Source organism: Saccoglossus kowalevskii, chromosome 5, assembly GCF_978046115.1.
Source record: "Saccoglossus kowalevskii chromosome 5, keSacKowa6.1, whole genome shotgun sequence".
Classification (NCBI taxonomy): Eukaryota; Metazoa; Hemichordata; class Enteropneusta; family Harrimaniidae; genus Saccoglossus; species Saccoglossus kowalevskii.
This window is the reverse complement of record NC_140645.1, coordinates 36821382-36836423: the sequence shown is the minus strand read 5'-3', so window position 1 is coordinate 36836423 and position 15042 is coordinate 36821382. Positions and strand designations below refer to the sequence as shown.

Genomic DNA, 15042 nt, shown 5'->3' with positions numbered 1-15042 from the left:
GATTGTTTGGTTTGTACAGCTCACACCGTTATCAAGTCGTTAAGCATTGCATCAGCATGGGGTCCGTATCTGTCTACATACTAGCATTAGTAGTACTGGCAAGTCAACACCTTATTTCCCAGGCCACGGTAAGTAACGCTCAGCAATCTATAGGATATTAAACAATGGCAGTGAAAATGTTTGTAGTCACGATTTCTACAACTGTATCACAATCATATACATGTTTCGTGATTATAAATTACGTGTATAGTGCGTGGTAAAGTAATATACCTGTGTTGAAATAAAGCCGACTTTTAGAGACGAGCGCATTCGCAATGAGGATGATATATGTCGAATATTTTCAAATGTAATTATACAAAATTGTACCTTGAATTGAATTATTGGTACGTACTAGAAACTAAAAACGCATTTACGGATTTGTCATTATTTTAATTCTGAATCATTGAAAGTTTTATGTTCTTGTAAACCATGTGTGATTTGAAGTTTTTCATAATCTCTTGGTGATTGGGTTACCTATTCCCTTAGTTATTGTCCATTGATCAAATTAGATATTTTGTATCTGTGATCAAAATGGATATTTTGTACTTTTTTGTACAGTTCGATTTAATGTTGTTGTGACCTCCACTAATTAGGAAAATTCTAAATAATATAAGTCTCTTTAACTAACAAGTCTCTATCAGTTTTCGCACGTGCTTCGAATTCCCATTCGCTAATATAAGGCGTTTCAGAAAGCAGATAGCATTTCTGGAATTAAAGAAATCACATTTTTAATGACAAAAACAGTAATTTATTCAAAAGTTCTAAAATAAATACTTTGAATTGTTACTGAAATCGAAAATTATTCGAAAATAAATATAATTTTCAGAAATTTGAATTCATTCAATGAGAAATAAAGGTTTGAATAAGTATTTCAACGAACATGGCTTTCATCTTTAAAAGTCCCATCGAGCGAAGAATCGACAAATTCATGTATATCATACTATAATTGAACTCACAGCAGATAGGTAGGACATATTTAATTATCTTATCATTTAAACAATGCGTGTCAGCATGTTGTAATAATAGACGATCCATCGACATACACTAGTTGGAATATCAATAAAATGTTAATTTCTTTCTTACAATTCAGGTAATTACTTTCTTTTGTTAGCGTTGTCGTATATTCACCGGGTGATCGAGGGTAATTAGAACCACATAACAACTTTTGATTATTTGTGTTCTTATTTCAAGGCAGCTGGGTTATTATTTGCATACTTGCATACATCTTGTGATTGTGACAAAATGGTTATAAAAATCCTATTCAAAGTATCATTTTAAAAAAATTCAAGACTTCAATCTAATTATAGATGTGAATTTGAAGGCAGTATTTAAATGTCACGTAATACACCTAACAATGCAATGAAGAGAGTAAGTAAGTAAGTAAGTAAGTAAGTAAGTAAGTAAGTAAGTAAGTAAGTAAGTAAGTAAGTAAGTAAGTAAGTAACTAATTCTTTATTGCTATCGTATCCCATTTGAGATCTTGACATAAAATACAATAAAGTCAAAAACATGTAATAATAAAAAAAATGAAAATAAAAGGAAATACTAAAATATATATATTTTCGTGTTTACTTAAAGTTCAGTGATTTGATGAAATGTAGTATAACACCAGTGGTAGTCGCGTCGTCTTCGCTTAAGGTAGCGAGAAGGGAAATTTTCACTTTTTTCTTGATTTTTCAAAAATTGATAAAACGGTTACTTTAGACCTTGATACATCACCCCAGGTTTACAAAAGATCGAAATTGCGAAATAACGTTGCTCAAATTAGTGTTTTAAAACACTAGCAGAAAATACTACAACTGCCGTTTCGTGGATATTTGCATAGTGTTTATCTTTGGAAGGAATTACATGATAAAATCTTATCTGTATACTCTGTGGTTGACGATTCTGATATAACGGGTGATAAGCTTCCAGTTGCAAACAATGCGTGTTTATCTAACGTCCATTGTCAGCATTATTGTCAGTCGAGACTTCATCGGAGAAACATGGTCATACAGTACTCATTTCGCCCAACCTTCCGCTTTTACATCGACCGCTTATCGCTTAATTTCCGACCACGCGGTCTTGTCCGACCGGAAACCGACCGCATTTTAATCGCGTTTTTTTTTTCGCTCGCTCGCTCGCTTATTGAAAACATTGACCGCTCGCCCAAACACTGAAAACTGGCACATGAGTGGTCGAAATGGTGGTTTTGATAGTTAAGTGTGAACATACAACTAGTATTAACTACCACAAGTAAGGTTTGTTTTTTTCTCAAAAATACATATTTTCATCAACCTTTCACGAATCCCTGTATGAATGTACGATTCGAGACAAAGTATTCTCTCATGTTTTCAAATAGATGTTCCATAAATTGTCATTAAGCAAATGAAAGTGTTATCCAGGCATTAGTACATATATAATACGTAAACAAAATTACGTTTCTGGTCTGCAGAGAAACACCAAAATAAGTACGGGCCGGTCTAGTTTTTCAATTATTCCGCCATTGCACCTTGTGGGGAAAATCGCCTCACCTTCTCCTTTAAAAAAATAATTTGACTAGATAACCTTCTTTGGAGGCTTTAATTATATATCTTTTGTGAACAGAATCATGTTATAATTAACATTCAATACATTTTTGTACACATTTTATTGCAGGCAGATGAAATTGAAGACCGAGAAGGCAAGTTATATTTATTTGCACATTAAATACGAATCTTAAATTCATTTCAAATATGGAATACTTGAGTAAATATGTATACATCAGACATCGGAAGTTTGGTATACAAACATAGAGAATATCTAATGATGAACCCTAGTCATTTTAATTTGAGTCCTTAATGAGTAACTAATGGAAATGACTTGTCGTATGTTATGTTTCGTAAATACAGACCACTAAAAGAATAGTAGTCTGAGATAAAGTTTACGGACAATGTATGTCTCCTGCTAAACATTTTTTTCTGATTTGGGGAAAATCAATACATTAATATTTTCATGCAATTTGGCGACTGGTACATCGGGAAACTAATTTTGTTCGCTGTCAAGTTGAGGTTGGAAAAACGAAGTTCGTATATTCGATGTTAACACGAAAACGTTGGCGAACGTTAAAATCACCGGTATATACCACCAACATTATATTTACCATTTTCTAAAAAGATATTTAAAAATATATTGCAAATAAGACATGTTTTGTTATCGTTGAAGATTAAGTCGCAATTTTGAATTGAATGAATCGTCCATTCAGATATTGGGGTGGGATATCAAAAAATACGGGTATGATATTGGGATACATTACTATATAACGTTAAACCAAATAATAAATTAGGCAGTGGTGAATTCCGCATGACATAGGGCCTCATGGTGGGCAACTATTCAATTCAAAACTTGACACTTTACGGTATTGTGGAGATTGTAATTAAAATATTATATTTTGTTGTTTTAGAAAGAGGGCGTACTTACCTTGGAGTGAGAGGTAGAACATATCTTGGTGTGCGGGTAGGTATTGTTTTAGTCTGATATAGATTCATTATGAAAGCATTTTAAACATCTGTCTAATATAGTCGTTACAGCAACATTTACGGAATGCTAATGATCTATTGTTTTCTCTCTATCTGGAAATCATTTGCGGACTTTTATATTAATGATAGGATGAAGAGAATGACTCGGAACGTGAAGGTATGTACATTACGTCTGTCAGGGGGGAATTCTCGTCTGGTCTCTATATCTCGTCTGCTTGAAGTACCGGACCGGGAAAGTCACTTAAGCTTTACAGTCAAATAGACGCACACAACGAAATACGTTTCAATAGCCAGTCTTTAGCCACATCGAGAACGCCTCGAAGCAAACTGCCTCGTCGGGGTCTCTGTCCAGCACTGACCAAGACTCTCTCGCCTCGTGGAGCTCTCTCCGGGACCAAGGAGTTAGACCGTTTATTACGTATCAAAACTTAACCAATTACAAAGCAGTTAAAAGACTATAAGGCGTGGTCTTCACACATTCAACTTGCACATAGCCAATTACACTAAGTACTGGACACGTCATATTTTTTGATTAATCGTTCACTATATTACTAACTGCAAATACCCAACTGTCAGAAATAGCGGTCCGGATGGCGACGGTTATATCGTAATTAGTTCCAAATCACTGAGTCAAGTTCCGTCCAGGACATCGCATGATCCTAAATGATGACAGATATAACACAGCCATTCACTAGTAATCAGCTAAATAAGTCGGTCAACAGATACGCGAAAACTAATTCATGACACGTCATTCATAAATTAGATAAGTGATTGAGTTCATTTATTTCATCGATATATGTAGCTTAGTTCAATAGAATAGAAATATGAATTGTAATACTTTTGTTTCAGAAAGAGGGCGTACTTACCTTGGAGTGAGAGGAAGAACCTATCTTGGTGTGCGGGTAAGTATTTCAAAACCTAATACAATTTCACTAACAACATATTCAAAACAGCATTTTAATAATTTCGTTTCAGCATCATTATCGGAATGATAATGTATTTTGGTTGTATGATATTATAAACTCCTGTATCCAAGGAGACTAACAAATATTATTTACAAATTTCGTAGGATCCCGAAAGTCAACAAGAACGAGAAGGTGAGTAAAATGCAATATAATAAATGAGAGGATTATATCATGATAAATTTATGATTTTCTTTGGATTTGCAGCGGATCTAAAAGTTTATGTAGATATGTGCTCGGGTAGAATGTTTGTTTACTTCAATAAATCAGTAAAACGTTAATTATATCAAACTTTTATCTACAGAAAGAGGGCGTACTTACCTAGGTGTAAGGGTGAGTATTATTTTATGTGATTTGTTTACAACCTCGTTCAGCATTACCTGCTTTGTGTACTTGACTTTGCAAAACCTGACGGTTTTAAATGTCTGTGTCAGAGAGTGTAATGAAAGAATCAAAATCACGTGATTTTTACATTTTCCATTTAAATATAAATCATATAAATGTATTTACTCAATATTTATTCTGTAAATGATTTGTGGATTTTATATTGTATTTTTGATATTAATAATAGGAGGAAGAGAATGACCCAGAACGTGAAGGTATGTACATTACGTCAGTCATAAATTAGATAAGTGATTGAGTTTATTTACGTCATCGATATCTGTATCTTAGTTCAATAGAATAGAAATATGAATTGTAATACTCTTGTTTCAGAAAGAGGGCGTACTTACCTTGGAGTGAGAGGAAGAACCTATCTTGGTGTGCGAGTAAGTATCTAAAAACAGAATACAAATTCACAAAGAACATATTCAAAACGACATTTTAAAAATTTCGTTTCAGCATCATTATCGGAATGTTAATGTCTTTTTGATTGTATAATGTTATAAACCCCTATATCCAAGGAGACTAATAAGTACTCATTATACATTGTGTAGGACCCCGAAAGTCAACAAGAACGAGAAGGTGAGTATAATGCGATATAATAAATGAGAGGATTATATCATGATAAATTTATGATTTTCTTGGATTTGTAGCGAATCTAAAAGTCTATGTAGATTTGTGCTCGGGTAGATTGTTTATTTAGTTTATTTACGTTATCGATATCTGTAGCTTAGTTCAGTAGAGTAGAAATATAAATTGTAAAATTCGTACAACACTCTTATTTCAGAAAGAGGGCGTACTTACCTTGGCGTGAGAGGAAGAACCTATCTTGGTGTGCGAGTAAGTATCTAAAAAATTATGAATTATTCAAGAAAAAAATTAAAACGTTTCTAATAATTTTCTTTCAGCAACGTTATCGGAATGAACTTGATTATAATATAAAATATTGAACATTGTATCCAATGTGACTAACAATTAACAATTATACATTTTGTAGGACCCCGAAGATCAACAAGAAAGGGAAGGTAAATCACAATCCTATCAATTAGTGGTTTTACGACCAGGTTATTCATTCACTGTATATTATACATACACAATATCCCTGTATAACATATATGCTTATTACAATCGTTTCAATCTCGTAACAACGTTTCAACACTACGTATTAGTCAATATATTTCTTTCTGTGGGTCAAAGAATGCCAAGAAAGTATTCCCGAAGACCCTTTTACCTTTTTAGAGATCTTTTAAGGGTGTCATCACGAACATGTATTGATATGTTGTTGTATTCATGACGATAGTTTTCAGGGGGTTAGCAGCGCATTTTCTTCCAAACAACACAGGCTTGAATTATAATAGTGATTATATAAATGTTTCTTTCAGAACGAGGACGTACTTATTTGGGAGTTCGTGGTAGAACCTATCTTGGTGTAAGAGTGAGTATATGATATCAATTCTCAGAATGTATGAATAATTAATGAGGCTATCGACGGCATGTTGGCTTGGCGCCAGGAATATGTTGTATTAGACTAACAACTCGATCAACGGCGTCACTAATGACGTCATACCTGTTGCTTTATGTAACACATCTTTATTGCACTTTTATAAAACATATGTGTATTGTGTATATAAATTGAAAATATATTAAAATTGATATATCATGTTAATATATCGTTGCATTTCACAGGACCAAGACGAAGATACAGAAAGAGAAGGTATGACGTTATTTAATGTTTTGAAGATCCCAATTGTAATTTTATATTGTACAATTTAAATTATTTTGAAAATCTGACAAAGTGACATATATAACCCAATGGTCGAGGTGTAACAAAATGGTCAAATAGAAAAGCCGGGATGTTATATTGTCATATAAGGCATATGTCCTCAATCTATTAGCTGAACAGAATAAACGTCAAATTACGCATACTTGGAAACGAGAGATTTGTGATATATTTGTTCATAATATATAACGATTAGCATGATGAAATCAGATTAATATACATGTGCGTGTTTTTTTAATTTTTTCCCCAGAACGAGGACGAACTTACTTAGGTGTAAGGGTGAGTATCTGACAACGTTCATATGTACTTTGAAAAATCATTCATTAATTTATAGATCCGAATTGCAATTAATACGTTTCTCTTTACTGTTTACTGGACACGTAGGACGAGGACAGGGATGCGGAACTCTCAGGTCAGTCAACAAATTATAATTCCTTTTAATTGTCATCAGACTATGATCATTTCAAACCACGTGGTTTAATTGTCACGTTTTCGGTTATATCATTTCAAACCACGTGGTTTAATTGTCACGTTTTCGGTTATATCATTTCAAACCACGTGGTTTAATTGTCACGTTTTCGGTTATATCATTTCAAACCACGTGGTTTAATTGTCACGTTTTCGGTTATATCATTTCAAACCACGTGGTTTAATTGTCACGTTTTCGGTTATATCATTTCAAACCACGTGGTTTAATTGTCACGTTTTCGGTTACTAGTATATCATTTTAAACCTCGTGGTGGTTTAATTGACACAGTGTCACGGCTATGGCATTAAGTAAAGTTACGTAATGTTGATGTTGTCCATTTATTACCAACATCAAAGTTATATGAATAGATTTACTTTTGTTGGGGAAAAAAATTGCGACTGTGAGACAAAAGATTGACCTAATACGTGTCATAACAGTCAAATCATTTACATGTTATAGTTAATCGGAGAAATAATATTATTAACAAATATAAATAAACAGTTACGGATAACAATCAAATATGTATGTGTTCTTAATTATTTTAATAACAAGCAAACATAGTTATGTAAATTAATATTTTTATTCGTGAAATAAACATTGTGAAAAAGTCCCACTAATTTAATCTTACTATTTGAATTGCCCATTTTAGAACGAGGCCGGACGTACCTTGGTGTGAGAGGCAGAACATACTTGGGTGTTAGGGTGAGTATGACAAAGTGTTTCTCTCCAAGGTACGAACTGGAGAGATAATAACAAGATATCGGTACATTATTCAAGCAATTGGGTTGGATACTATATTCGATATACCGTTGTTAGAAATTGGGATGAGTGACGTTTCCAACTAATTTTCCGTTATTCTGTAATTTCATTATAGGACCAAGAAAAAGCAGCTGAACGTGAAGGTAACCACTGGTAACTCCAGTCCGTGACTATTATTCTCGAAAAATGGTCTGCAACGGTTTTCAAAAAGGTCGTCTGATTTGCCATATGTGTACATGTAAATGAGAATAGGACTAACAGACATTTTATATTTTGATCCATGTGAAATTCCCTACCACAATCTAAATGAACAAGTCAGCTACGTCACTATGTCAGAATTGAGAACTTTACGGAAATTCTCCCTGATTATACTCGTATAAACTGTTACTACTGTTCCGCACACCCCCTCCTGACAACAAACACGGTTGCGATGAATTAAAACACACTCGTTTTTGTAAACGTGGAGATGACGTAGTAAAATCCCACGATTAGAACGTGCAAATGTAAATGTGAAGAACCCTTAGTTACCCCAATTGTGTAAAGTCTTACAATAAGAACATACATATGTGAATAACCCTTAGTTACTCCAATTATGCAAATTCCTACAATAAGAATATGCAAATGAAAAACCCTAGTTACCAAAGTGTTGTGTAGTCGCACGATACGAATAAAACTGTCACGTGATATTCTGCACCTGGTAGTTACTATGTTCATGCTGCTCCCATGGGATATAACTTTAATTTCAGTTTTTTTTTAGTATATTCACATTATTATTCAATTGAACTGATATTTCCACTTTTAATACAGTTTAAAACAAATTAAAGACTCTTTTAGTGTGAATTTCTGATTATGGATTAGGATACTGAAAATGTAAAAAAAAAAAGTAATTTGGGTCGTGGAATATTTATTTAATATATTTTTTACAAAATAAAAAGTCTTTTAATGTCATATAGAAAATGGCAACATGTGCATTTTCGTCATATATTGAGATTTTGCTCGCTGAAATTGACTGAATACGTAAATCATTATTATTAAACATTTCAAAAAACATCTATTTTAGTGTCAAGTTTAATAAAGGTATATTTAAAATGGGAAGTTTTCTCCCACAATGCATTACACATATGTGCAGTAACATGCTCAGTACTGAAGAAATTAAATTTGGCTGAAACTTCCTTAAATATAAATACAGAATTATCTATTGTATTTCATGTTTGCATGACAGATTGATAGGATAATAATGTTTGTTTAGAAGTGTTCACATAAATCACGTAAATTGCACATATAATTTGAAATTGATGTTATTTCAGATGAAAAATACACTATGCAAAATCACCCATCATTCGTAGTTACTGAATAGTGACGTAATTCACTAATGATGGAGTAAATTAAACACTGTCGGTTATACAAGAGTCTATGCTTGACAAAACAAATTTCTGTTTGTTTTCAGAGCGTGGTAGAACATATCTTGGTGTAAGGGTAAGTATGGTACGGGGGGTATATAAACTAGGCTAAAAATGCAACATAGACAACAATATTTAGATTTTTTGTTTGAAACGACATGTTGTGACTGTAATCAAAACAAGCAGTGCATATGCGTATTTAAAAATAGAGTAATTATTCACAATATGTCACCTGCCCCCCCCCCCCCACATTCAATGAAACGCACGTTCTAAAGAAGACAAAACACCACATATGTACTAAACAATTATTTCCCTTTAATTGCAAGTATGGTTATGATGCTTTGTTTGCTTGCAGGACATTATGGAGGAGTGAAAGAAAGATACAGAGTCGTAATTATTATATGAAATATATCATTTTGTTTTTCGCCAAGATCGACAAATGTACACAACAAAACTTATAAATAATGCAGTTATTAAATACGTACACATAATTTAACTTATTTGGGAATGTCGGCGTAATTTATATTCTGACTTCAGTATGTAATAAATTAGCGGTGTGCAATGGGAATTGTTGAAATGAATACTTTAGCTTTTTGAAAACATTAGTTCGATGACAGTTGCGTTGTCTTGTGCATGTGCGGTTTATATATCGACATCGGGGACTACAATATTCGCTATTAATCACGTGGTTATTCAATCTCGTACATCACCATGCCAGCAATGATGCGTTACAACTATTTTAATACATACAACAGGCGACTTTCAGTAACACGTGGTATTTTTGTCTGAGTATGTCTGTGCTGCCTCGTTCACGCCCAGTCGATAGTAATCAACAAAATTGTCTTCCAAATATCTTTCATACTGCTGCATGACACGTAAATGTTAAATCTGAAATATGATGAAATCCCGAAAATGTTGTATTCGTAAATGTTAAATTTGAAATACGATGAAATCCCGAAAATGTTGTATTCGTTTGGTTCATTTGCATGCACGAGACATCGACCGTGTGCGCCGCGTCATGAATTAACGTCTAACGAGCCTACAATTTGCCTATGCTATCAAACATAATACATGTGTATCACGTTCATCAGAAACCCACGGATGATTTATTACATAAGATGGAATATAAAAACGTCGTTTTAGACGAGGGTGATTCATGATGCTACACCAGATCCTCGTCTGTATGATATAATCGTGTCGCCTAGATGAACAGGCAATATTAATTGATTTTCAAACAATAGTCGCCACTTGCCACAGTCAGGTCTCACCATTGTCGTCTCGTTACCCTGTGCTTTGCATCAAAAGTGTAAAATGATCGTAAGATATTTATTTATTTTAGTTAACTATTTCGTTCGTATGCATTTTATTCACCTAAGAATTTGTCATAATTGTTTATTTTTAATTTTTACCATGGTTCAAATTGTACGTAAGGTGTGATACAATTGAAATGATTACAAGGATACAGAAACCAATGAATTGCCAATCGTTAGACTACGTGCCCACTGAAACTGTAGGAAGGTGAACACTCTGTCATCATATTTACATATACAGTCAGCGAATCGTGCCATAATTCCTTTTTTCAATATGGAGATGGTTAATGTAAGGTGTGAAAGAAAAAAAAGTTATCGTATTGTATTTAATTTCAGCGATACAAGTAAAACATATTATATTACTATTTTATTGAAAACACTGACATAGAATAATGTTTGCATCAAACGTACACAGGTTGAAATAGACTTTTACATGAGTGTAACTATGCAAGAATTCGTCCAATACACAATGCTACGTTGAAGGTCATACATCGACTGAATGGCGGCGCACGTGTATTACAACGCGGTAATACATTTTAGTAATTTGAAAACATGTAAGAATAAGTGTTAGTCATGAAAAATTTGTGTGTGTAAGTATTTTGTGTGTGCAATAACAATAGAGTGACTTAAAGCGGGGGAGTCGTCACATGCGCATGCTGCAAACGACCATAGCGTATCGTTGTTTACAAACAAGCGTCTGCCCATGAGCCTTTGCGTTTTTTAACGTGCGTTGTTATCGTCGTTGGGGACTCAATTCCCGCGCGTGCGCAGGTGACGACCCCTTCGCTTTAAAATAACGCACCCAACCGTTGATCTTTGTACACAAGTTGTATGGAACACAAAGCAATCGACAAAAAACAAGACAAAACAACTGACAAATCAAATCAATAAGATATATGGAGCATTTGGTATACATGAAGTCATTGTTTGGTGTCTATCGTTATTACCATGTGATACATATATTTTTCATGTTATTTAACCATAACTTCGCTTCTTTTTATCAGATTTACTTCATTGTTGTATGCAACTATCAGTGTTTATTATCTCCAGTTATGTTTTCAAAATTGAGTAGTAGTAATCAAAGTTTCTATAGATTTATGCTGTTTTCGTGACGCAAAGAAACACACTTTGGCCTGTATTCAGCCATTTCTATCAGTTTATATAAGTGTGTTCTCCCTGATTGGCTCAATTAAAACTACCAATCATATTAATTGACGCCAAGGATTAAAATTCTAAGGTGTGAATCCACCCTTGTCTTTAAATTGACAAAGAGTGTTAATTAAGACAGACTTCATCCTTTGTACTCCAAGTGATACATTGTTCCAAATCGTCCTAGCGTATGTAGTTTTTCAACTAGCTCTATCTCGTTGCTGTACAACTGAATAAATGCGTGTTCGCCATTAGAACATTGCACACTGGTATACCGTCTACTGCTTGATGTATCTACAGTCTATCTGGTGAGATTTAAAGATCCTATACTGTTTGTGGCAGTTTCCCCCCACAGTGTCTTTAAAAAGTGAGCATACATGCGACACCTCGAATATATCATTCTTAGCCGTTCTGTGTGGAATCTGATGTCTACATCAGACGAGTGACATTGATGACATCTGAGGTCGTCTTTGTAACAGTACTATTGTATTTATTAGATTCTCATTGTATCCACCAACAACCATTTTGTACGTTGAGGTCAATCATTCTCTACGCAAGATTTGGTTTATTAATTTTGCCAAAAGAAGACGATGTCGTTTTGATAAAAAAAAAGTCTGCATATGTACTACAGATAGGAGAGTCGGATATTGCTGTTCTACAAAAATATAGAAAAATTATTGTGGATGGAAACTACATCATGAAAAAATCTTGTCAATAAATAATTCTAGCATATTAATAATGTCATTATCAGTGTGGACAATTTCGCATCATGCATCAGTATTGTTCTTAAAGCGGGAGAATCGTCACCTGCGCACGCGCAGGAATTAAGTCACGCGCGACGATAACAGCACACGCTAAAACGCAAAGACTCATGGGTAGACGCTTGTTTGTGAACAATGACACGCTATGACCATCTAACGCATGCGCAGGAGACGCCCCAGCTTTAACAAACAGGTTGATTCGCATTCAACCACTTTATATTTGCTGCGACTAGAGAACCGTTTTTATTTTTAAAAAAATGCTTGATGGCTGAAGTTCTTGAAGCGGGAGGGTCGTCACCTGCGCACGCACAAAGGCTCGTGGGTAGACTCTTGTTTGTGAACAATGACACGCTATGGCCATCTGACGCATGCGCAGATGACGACTCTCCCACTTTAAGGGTGGAGAAATCAAAAATGATAAGTGAAGACACGTTTGAAAGTGATCTGGATTTCTGGCACGAGGTTCTAAAATATAAAGACGTCAACACGTACTCCCACCCTCTTGTGTGGTATCTATAAAAAACAAGATAACCATGCTGACTGACAATGTAATGCAATAAATAAATCGAAATTTTAAAATTCGTTACAATAAACCCCCACTCGAACTAGGATATCTAGTGATGCTTGGACTGTTACCAGGTGCAGCCCTTCAACGATTCACCGTCGTGATTCGCGCAGGCGCAGGCACAGACTGCCGGCGACGCAGCAAGTATGGTCGACTCTCTTAATCTTTTCTAGCTGCATGCAGACACACAGCTGTAAGCAGTTTGCCAAGCACAAATACACACCACCTAGCTTGGCTCAACACAGCGGGAGACACATGGGAAATCAGTCACGTGTAACATATAGCCACTCGCCTCTGTACCATAACATATGCAGCGGGTGTTTTCCCAATCTACCAATCACTGGCCTTCATACAGAGTTGTTGTTCGATTGCGAGCTAAATGCACCTGCTCAGTAGCCTCAAACTATGCATATACATCCATGTGCAATTAATCAGGTCGCATGCCAGGCACGTCCCACTCCAACGGCGACACCTGCTATAGATTTAATGAGAATATCCAAGTTGGTGTTCACCCATGCAGTTTTATATATTTTCTACATCTGTTCACCTAGAGATAGTTTGATTAATATAATCAGTCACGCCCCAGAATATAGTGTTCAAAGACTGCACATGGTAAAGTCTATGTCAGGTATACCAAAATATTTCTTGGCAATTTCAATTTCTGAATATCCACATTTGATACCACTTTTTATGCCACATGCATTTCTTTTTTGCTAAAAGTAATTTGTGTGTAATAATATGATTATTATAATAATATGAGGTTATTGCGAGGATACACGAAGACAGTTCAGCGGAGGTCGATGCGACGGCGTACTGTCTGAGTGCATACTTTGAGGTATATTGAGTTTCTGAAACTGGGCCAACATGATATTATCTTTTTGAAGAGTCATGTGGGATAATATACAAATCCCTAATTAATTAATTGATCATAAATCGCATAAACATGTTCATTAGTTTATTATGTACAATCATGAAGCTAATGTCCATGGCACAATTAAATACCATTATTTTTTTGTGTTACGGTTAAGCTTTTTGAGAAACGTGTCATAATATGTCTTGAAAATTGCTATTTTTAGAGCTATTCCATGGAACACATTATTAAAGAAAATTGCATTTTTTTACACTTTTTAAAACCAAGATTTTTTAAATAATTCAGAACAACAAAAAATACTCCATCATTAACAATATATGATTTTTTCAGCCTATGTCACCAGGCTAGATTTTGAGATATTGCATAATATCTCTGCCATAGGAACCTATGGTAAAAGTGGTATAATAGTATCAAAATGGCGACTTTACACTATTATACAGCCATAATTTTCTCGAAAAAAAGGCTGGTGACCCCCAACTTTTTGTTAGGTCAATATCCTTGTATTGCTTTGAAGGACAGTTGCAAAATGAATAAATCTCTGCCATAGGAACCTGTGGTAAAAGTGGTATAATAGTATCAAAATGGCGACTTTACACTATTATACAGCCATAATTTTCTCGGAAAAAAGGCTGGTGACCCCCAACTTTTTGTTAGGTCAATATCCTTATATTGTAAATTCTGGGTATTTTAATTTATGAGTAGGCTGATTTACATGTAAAGAGTCGGTATGCTGAAATGTCAGCATTAACACTAAGCAGTCTGTACTTTGTAGTTTTGGAATTCATTTCTGATAATCCAAATACCTCTAAAATGTTTCAAGTCATAGAGTGGAAGAAACAGTATTGTAGTTTGTATGTGATTCTTTTGTCGAGAATAAAGGGTATTACCAGTTTTACATAAATAAATCCACGCAAAAAAAACACTCAATATATGCCTCCAAATGGCGTGTATTATGCCACCTTTATCACAATATAAATTCACATATCTGTCATGACCTGTCAGGAACTGAACAATCGATTTACGATTTATTTGATTTCTTTTGTAAACGGGAAATGCTGATATATAAGGCAGTTTTGTCTTATCGTCTTATCGTGGAATC

General features: G+C 34.5%; 1 protein-coding gene across 4 annotated transcripts; it reads left to right on the top strand.

Annotated features, from left to right (window-relative positions):
• LOC102807484 (uncharacterized) lies at positions 1–9787 on the top strand. Of its 4 annotated transcripts, XM_085499695.1 has the most exons (20): positions 1–128; positions 2677–2701; positions 3461–3513; positions 3666–3693; positions 4386–4438; positions 4606–4633; positions 4803–4831; positions 5070–5097; positions 5213–5265; positions 5434–5461; positions 5667–5719; positions 5877–5904; positions 6262–6314; positions 6566–6593; positions 6910–6938; positions 7044–7071; positions 7778–7830; positions 8003–8030; positions 9335–9363; positions 9643–9787. In XM_085499695.1, the coding sequence occupies exons 1-20, from the start codon at positions 57–59 to the stop codon at positions 9658–9660; spliced, it is 744 nt and encodes a 247-aa protein (XP_085355821.1). In that variant the 5' UTR covers positions 1–56; the 3' UTR covers positions 9661–9787. The 4 variants fall into 4 exon arrangements, with proteins under 4 accessions (XP_085355821.1, XP_085355823.1, XP_085355824.1 ...); XM_085499697.1 differs by lacking the exons at positions 4803–4831; positions 5070–5097; XM_085499698.1 differs by lacking the exons at positions 5434–5461; positions 5667–5719.
• The last annotated feature ends 5255 nt before the right edge of the window (positions 9788–15042 follow it).